This window comes from Pygoscelis adeliae, unplaced genomic scaffold (assembly GCF_000699105.1).
Source record: "Pygoscelis adeliae isolate BGI_AS28 unplaced genomic scaffold, ASM69910v1 Scaffold117, whole genome shotgun sequence".
NCBI classification, from domain to species: Eukaryota; Metazoa; Chordata; class Aves; order Sphenisciformes; family Spheniscidae; genus Pygoscelis; species Pygoscelis adeliae.
The window spans coordinates 5,801,123-5,808,625 of NW_008825270.1; the positions used below are offsets into that span (position 1 = coordinate 5,801,123).

Below are 7,503 nucleotides of genomic sequence, written 5' to 3' on the forward strand. Positions count from 1 at the left end.
AGGCTATTTCTTAAAGCCTTTCTGCTATGCAGAGCTTTGGAACTGATTACAGCTAAATGCTCTGCTACCTTTTTTGTAGATGGATTCAAACTGGCTACTGTGTGAGCATTAACTGTTGTCAGTACAAATTCTGATTTTTACATGTCTGTGCACTTCCTGCATTAAAATTAGAATCCTTTAAGAAAGCCATAGCCCTTATCGAATGGCAAATGTAAACCAGAGTTGCTCCGTGTAGTTTCCAATATATGGAGAATGATCTTCAACTAGCAATATTTTGCTGGCAATTGAACTGTGTTGGTATTTACTAAGAGCCAATCACATAGTCTGTTCAATGCTGGACTGGAAGTAAAGAAACTGCTTTCTTGTTCACAGCTCTGCCAACTCTGTGATCATAAGCAACTGGCATTTTCCTGTATCTCAGCCTAGGTTCCCATCTAGAAAATGGAACCATTGTCTATCCTCTGTAAAGCAGTTCAACATATATGGATGAAAAGTAATTTATAGAAGCAAAGTATTACTAATAACATTTTTGTTGCTTAGTTACCTGTCAACTGACTTTAAAGGGCCTAAGTGGCATAGCTCATCCTAACGATTGGACTTGTCATGATCTTTTTTTCTCCCCCCTCACAGAAACTTGCCTTCATGGTGTCTCTGGGACTAGTTACTCATGACCATCTGGAAGGTAGGAAAAATGTCTTAAGTTGGTTCTTGAGCTCTCTGTTTCATGGCCATTCTGAATTGGAAGTACAGGTCCAAAATATTTCTGTATTAAATGCAGTATTTTCTTGCACAAAAGTACATTTGGGATGTCTGTGCTCTTGATCTAACTTAGCTTGTTGTGCATACTTTTTTATTCCTCTTATTACATTGAAACAAAGCAGTTGCTTATGCAGTTAAGATCAGTGGTTGGGAAGAAAGTGTATGCTCTGATGGTAGGAAAGACATTTGTGACAATCCCATTGCTTTCTGCACAACTCCTGTATCTGCAAAGTTACACCATGGATAATTTTACTGTAACCCACATCTGGATTTTCCATTTATTTCATGATTTCATGAGACTGTAGTCTGTAGTGAATGAGTTAATAGATTATAATTGGGTTTTATAATTTAAACTCCTTAATCCTATACAAATTTCTGTACTGTATTTATTTTTAAGTATCAATAAGGTTACCAGAGGCTTTTCGTTTTAGATCTCAATTACACTGACCATGAATTTAAAATGTCTTAGTCATGGAGTACTTGGCAAGAAAATGGCAGTCATTTCATGAGTTAGTTGAGCACTGTATTTGTATTCCTTCTCAGGTCTTAGTTTTCAAACCTTCAGAAATTAGAAGTATAACAAAGTTGCCTATATTCAGCATGATTGGTGTTCTGTAAAAATCTTCACAGCTCTCCTCACATGCAAACTGAATTCTGAGGACTTTAGATAATTTGAGACCCATTGTTTTCTAACCTGAATGCTTTGTTTTACAAGAAATCCAAAGTAAGCGACAAGAGAGGAAAAGAAGAACAACAGCAAATCCAGTGTACAGTGGAGCCGTTTTTGAGCCTGAGGTATTAATTTTTTGCTAGGGGAAGCTGTTATTTTCATTCTGAGCTTGTGTGTCTTTCTGCCATGTTGCTACCTCCTAAGCTATCTCAGTTCTAACTAGACAGGCAAGCTATTATTTATAATTCAAAAGGCCATTGCAATGATGTCACCCTCAGATTTTTAAAGAGTAAATACATTGGGGTTTTCTTCTAATACTTACGTCTTTTCCTGCCTTCTCCTATGTAAAGCTGACGCTAAATGGCAGTCTGTGTACCATTAGGTCAGCTTGTGTATCAGCCTGAAGCAGTCCAGATGTCAGAAGTAGTGTAAAAAACCTAACCTTTCTGAAGCTATGCTTCAGAAAACAGAACAGCCAGTAATCTCACTTAGTACTACTGTGCTGTTCCTCAGCTAGTGCATATAGTTGTTGCCAAAAATGTTAGCCAACAAAAATTGTTATATTCTTCCCTGCAGCGCAAGAAGAGTGCAGTCACGTACTTGAACAGCACAATGCATCCCGGGACACGTAAAAGAGGTGAGGTATACTTAGACCTGTCTCCCTGCTATATGTCTCTTCCTCCATCTTGCATTTGCAGTCCCCTTGTTGATTTGAAGAGCAAAACAAAGAAGGACTCTACAGTACTTCATTTGTCCAGTAAATTTCCATGGTAGACAAAGGTCATGACTCCTAGGGATTAGCATAGCAGGTTTTATTAGGCAGCTCAATGTTTCATTTCAGTTTCACTCTCAAAAAAAAAAAAACCAAAAAACAATAGGTAGAGCAAAGTGAAAGGTGAGATGTTTGAACATCATTTAGTGGTATAAAGCTGCTGTCAAGATCCTCTTGTTAATAACTAAATTGTATTGTTACTGTCAAGAGGAAGGTGGTTATGGAAAAAGTGTCTATGCCCTGAATAGGAGAGGAAACTTAGTGTGACAAAAGCCTTGTTTCCCACTGGGAATAGAGATGGGTCCTTCAAAAGAATTTATCTTGAGCAGGAAAGGCTATCGTGCTCATACTGAGCACTTTTCTGCAACCAGAGTGCCACTTGTCCTAAAATGAGAGGTGATCTTTCATATAGGTATGCGGTATTATTCAGTAGAAATCCTTCTGTAAAACAGGTGAAATTTTGAGACTTAGATTATGGTGACAACAGATGAGTCAGAACAGCATAGGAGAGAACGTGATACCATTTTTTGTGCATGGCATCAACCACCCATATATGACAATCTTTCCCTGATTTTTGATGATTTTCTGCAGTCCTTAAAGACTTGTAATACCTTCTCTACTCCTGAGTTTGCTGTCTAAAAAAAAAAGTAATCAATCAGATTAAGAAAACCGCAGTCCTACATAGCACTAGTTGGTTCCATTATCTTTGTTTTTTGGCTGCAAGGTCAAATACTCATTTGATATGTGCTCTCCTTGATATACCTCTTCAGTCCAGCAGGCAATGTGGCAAAGCTGACACTTCTGCAGCTATGCTGTTTCTAAATAAAAGACAGTCTCTACCACCATCCTCTAATAACATTAAATGTATTTTTTAAAATTACATGATGTAGATTTTATAGAGAGAGAGTTTTGCATTTACTCCGTGGATAAGTAAATGTTCCTTCTTCTAGTAATGATTTCTTAATTCTATTTTGTAACTCATTGTGAACAATTACTGTATCAATGAAAACAATTGCATGCTTTTGTACTTGATACTCTCTTAGCCTGTTTTTGCACACTGACTGCTATTATACTTTCTTTTTTTCCTCACACGCAGTTGTAAGCCTGTACCTTGCATCAGCACCAAATTAGTAGCACACATTTTCAATTGACAAAAGATTTGGATGTATACATTTGTTTTGTGATTTAGTATAGCAATATATTAGGTGAAAAGAGTATGCAAGCATGTGCCCCTGAGAGCTTTAGTTTAATTCTAGATGGTGCTGAGCATGTCAGAAATTTCAGCCATGGACATCACTATCAGAAATCCGTTTCCAAGGACATACTTAGTTCTGGAACATATCCAGACCTTAAATGCAAGGTTTAGCATGTTAATAGGTATAGACTGACAATCTGTAAACATAAGATCTGGGGAATTATTCCTAGATCCTAACTCCTTTATGTTTACATATCCATAAATTACCCTGGAGAAGGGAGGCAGAAATGATGGTTACATTCTGGTTTTTTGCTGTCTTGCTTTGCATACGTAATTTTATGAAAATCGTTACGAACACATTTTGCACTTCTGCTGGTCTAAAGGAGCATATAGGAGTTGCGCATAATCGAACATACTTGACTGAGAAAGTCTAAGAAAGAATACAGAATTTGAGGAGGGTTACAGTGGAAGACCAGCGGTAGGTTGCAACTGGTAGTGCTGGTGTTATGGGTCAGACAACGGGACCTGTTCTTGAGGTAGCCTAATTTAAAAAATATACCAGCAGGGTAGAAAGTGCTGATCTGTGGGTGAGTGGGTTTAAAAAAAGGGGAAGAAAAGGAGGGGGTTGGTGAGTGTTGGCCTCTGATAAAGTACTTAACCTTTGTGTAGATTTTTGCTGGCACTAGAAAGATAGGGAGGTGTGGGATAACAGTAGAAAGGATTTAATACTAGTTACTGTAGCTTCTCTCTAGCTTTGATGCCAACATGTTTTCCCTAAAAACTGAATAGCCTCATTCTTAGGAGTGGCAAGCGTCCCTACGCTGCTTTTGTGGGAGTGATTCTTTGACTCTCTGTAGAGCTTATTTCTATTTCCTTCTGAAATACATCTTTTAAATGTTCTTTCCTTGCAAAATTCTACTTAAAGATTTCTAAAAAATGTTTAAATCTTTGCTTCTGTCCTTCCACTTGTAACTTTTATATTAACTTCCTCTCTGTGCTGCATCGTTTCCTTTTTCACGCTAGCCAATGAGGACCACTGGCCAAAGGTATGTAAGATCATTTTTCCTTTCTTTTTTTTTTTTTCTTTTTTTGTGTTCCCTGTTGTTAATATGTAGGTCGTCCACCTAAATACAACACGGTGCTGGGGTTCGGGGCTTTGACCCCCACGTCCCCTCTGTCCAGTTATCCTGACTCCCCCGAAAATGAAAAGACAGAGACCACATTTACTTTTCCCGCAGCTGTTCAGCCTGTGTCCCTGCCTAGCCCCAGCTCCACAGACGTAAGTAACTCTTGGGGAGGGGGTTACTTTCAGAAGGAAACACAGGAAAAGCCACAAGGAAAATCATTGCAGATTTTGTTTCTGTAGTCGCACTCATCCTTTGTCCTGATTCAGTGCAGTGAAATGGTCCAGCATTCTTTTAACACCTTTCCTTTTTCCTCCTGCACCTATGTTCTTATCCTGTGGAGATTTTATTTATAACTCCTTCAGTGGATTGAAACATTGGGAGGCACCAGGCATGCTAGATGAGTTCATTCCTTTTGTGCAGTGTCTGAGATCTTGTCTGACTGAATTGAATCTGTCATCCATGAAAAAGGGGGAAGGGGAGAATGAAAAGTATTACTTACAGACCATAATAACAAAAAGTTGGGGTGTTTCTGTAATGAGAGAAGGAGGGAAACCACTTGGATCACCCAGGACAGCCAGGAGCAGCGTTCACAGCACTGGTTATGGCAGTTCTGGTGTACTGGCATAGCTAAATACATTGCCCCTGTGATCAGATTGCAAAATCTGTCTTGAGTGAAATCTGGTCATTTTGTTATAATTGATTCTTTGACTCTCTGTAGAGCTTATTTCTATTTCCTTCTGAAATACATCTTTTAAATGTTCTTTCCTTGCAAAATTCTACTTAAAGATTTCTAAAAAATGTTTAAATCTTTGCTTCTGTCCTTCCACTTGTAACTTTTATATTAACTTCCTCTCTGTGCTGCATCGTTTCCTTTTTCACGCTAGCCAATGAGGACCACTGGCCAAAGGTATGTAAGATCATTTTTCCTTTCTTTTTTTTTTTTTCTTTTTTTGTGTTCCCTGTTGTTAATATGTAGGTCGTCCACCTAAATACAACACGGTGCTGGGGTTCGGGGCTTTGACCCCCACGTCCCCTCTGTCCAGTTATCCTGACTCCCCCGAAAATGAAAAGACAGAGACCACATTTACTTTTCCCGCAGCTGTTCAGCCTGTGTCCCTGCCTAGCCCCAGCTCCACAGACGTAAGTAACTCTTGGGGAGGGGGTTACTTTCAGAAGGAAACACAGGAAAAGCCACAAGGAAAATCATTGCAGATTTTGTTTCTGTAGTCGCACTCATCCTTTGTCCTGATTCAGTGCAGTGAAATGGTCCAGCATTCTTTTAACACCTTTCCTTTTTCCTCCTGCACCTATGTTCTTATCCTGTGGAGATTTTATTTATAACTCCTTCAGTGGATTGAAACATTGGGAGGCACCAGGCATGCTAGATGAGTTCATTCCTTTTGTGCAGTGTCTGAGATCTTGTCTGACTGAATTGAATCTGTCATCCATGAAAAAGGGGGAAGGGGAGAATGAAAAGTATTACTTACAGACCATAATAACAAAAAGTTGGGGTGTTTCTGTAATGAGAGAAGGAGGGAAACCACTTGGATCACCCAGGACAGCCAGGAGCAGCGTTCACAGCACTGGTTATGGCAGTTCTGGTGTACTGGCATAGCTAAATACATTGCCCCTGTGATCAGATTGCAAAATCTGTCTTGAGTGAAATCTGGTCATTTTGTTATAATTTATGAAGAACCAAGTGTCCTTACGTTAAGTTAGTTCAAAGATAAGATTTGCTACTCAAAGCACAACCTTTTTTAAGTTGCCGAGAACTATCCAGTTATTTCATTGTTTCTATTTCTTGCAAAAACATGATGAAGAAAATTAAAGGTCATGCATAAACTTTAGAAGATAAATAGTGTGGGAAGAATTGGACTGAGTCGCTGTGTAGGTCCAAAATGACACAATGAGGGGACTGTACACTATGGTTTGTCTGAAAGTGTACTGTGACTGTTCAGTATGGGTGAAACAATTCATTGCACAAAAATTCTCAGGAGCTGTAGTGTACTTTCAGTAAAGTACTTGCGTTTTAATGACTAGTACTTACTGGGCACAGTTTAAAAATAAAAAGGTGCTTGCTTATTTCTTCATACCAGTGCTGCAAACTCCTTCTGCAATCTGAGTCAGAGCGGTCTCTTTTTTTTTTTTAACCATATTATCACATATAATTGAGGCCCAACCATTTGAAATGGGCTTTAAGGAAGAGTTGGGCTGCTTTATTTTCATCTATGCAGTTGCACCACTGTAAGTACATAGACTGAGAGACCAACTCGACTGGCCACGTACAACAGGGAATAGAAGCCAACTTCTTGCCTCTGAACTGTATTTGTTCTGCAGAGGTAACAGGAATAGAAATAGTACAAGTGTGTCTGAGTCACTGAAATAAATAGATGCAATTCTGATACCCAGGGAATATGTATGTGAAATTAAAAGGTTCTCTTTTATATAGTCACTTTTGAGAGCAGAATAGCACTTGACGCTAAAAACCCTTTCCTGACAGCCAAATGAATGGGACTGTGGAACAGCCCCTCAGGGAGAAGGTGGGGCAGCTCCATCTCTGGGGACTTTTGAAAGTAAGCACTACAAACAACTAGCAAACATGCTGGAGAGCACATTCTTTACATTGGCCCCAAGAGAAGGACTGGATAATGTGGTGGGGGTCTTTTCCATCTCTGACGTGTGTGTGTATACTGCTGAGTCTCTTCCCACTGTGTAAGAGCTCTCAAAACAGTATAATGAGTTGTTGCTCTGTTTTCTGCAGAGCCTGGTGGCAGCAAGCTAAATCACGAATAGTGAATCTTGGTAGCATTCAAATCTAGTTCTGAATGCCCTGAATTTGGATAGTATTTAGGCGTAGGTTCTGGATTGCTTTTAATAGTCATTAATGAAAATAGAAGTATTTTAAAGGAGACAATGGAAGATTACACAGCAGGTAATTAACATTTTCTTCTACCTGAGCATATTATAATATAACACAATA

The 7,503-nt window shown here is 39.0% G+C and overlaps 1 protein-coding gene across 1 annotated transcript in view; it reads left to right on the plus strand.

Moving 5' to 3' along the window:
• PHF21A (PHD finger protein 21A) overlaps positions 1 to 7,503 on the plus strand; it is a 130,946-nt gene that overhangs the window by 112,826 nt on the left and 10,617 nt on the right. Inside the window, exons 11-14 of the mRNA XM_009329732.1 lie at positions 631 to 682; positions 1,475 to 1,554; positions 2,006 to 2,066; positions 4,512 to 4,675. Coding sequence (XP_009328007.1) covers positions 631 to 682; positions 1,475 to 1,554; positions 2,006 to 2,066; positions 4,512 to 4,675 — 357 coding nt within the window. The remainder of the gene's footprint in view (positions 1 to 630; positions 683 to 1,474; positions 1,555 to 2,005; positions 2,067 to 4,511; positions 4,676 to 7,503) is intronic.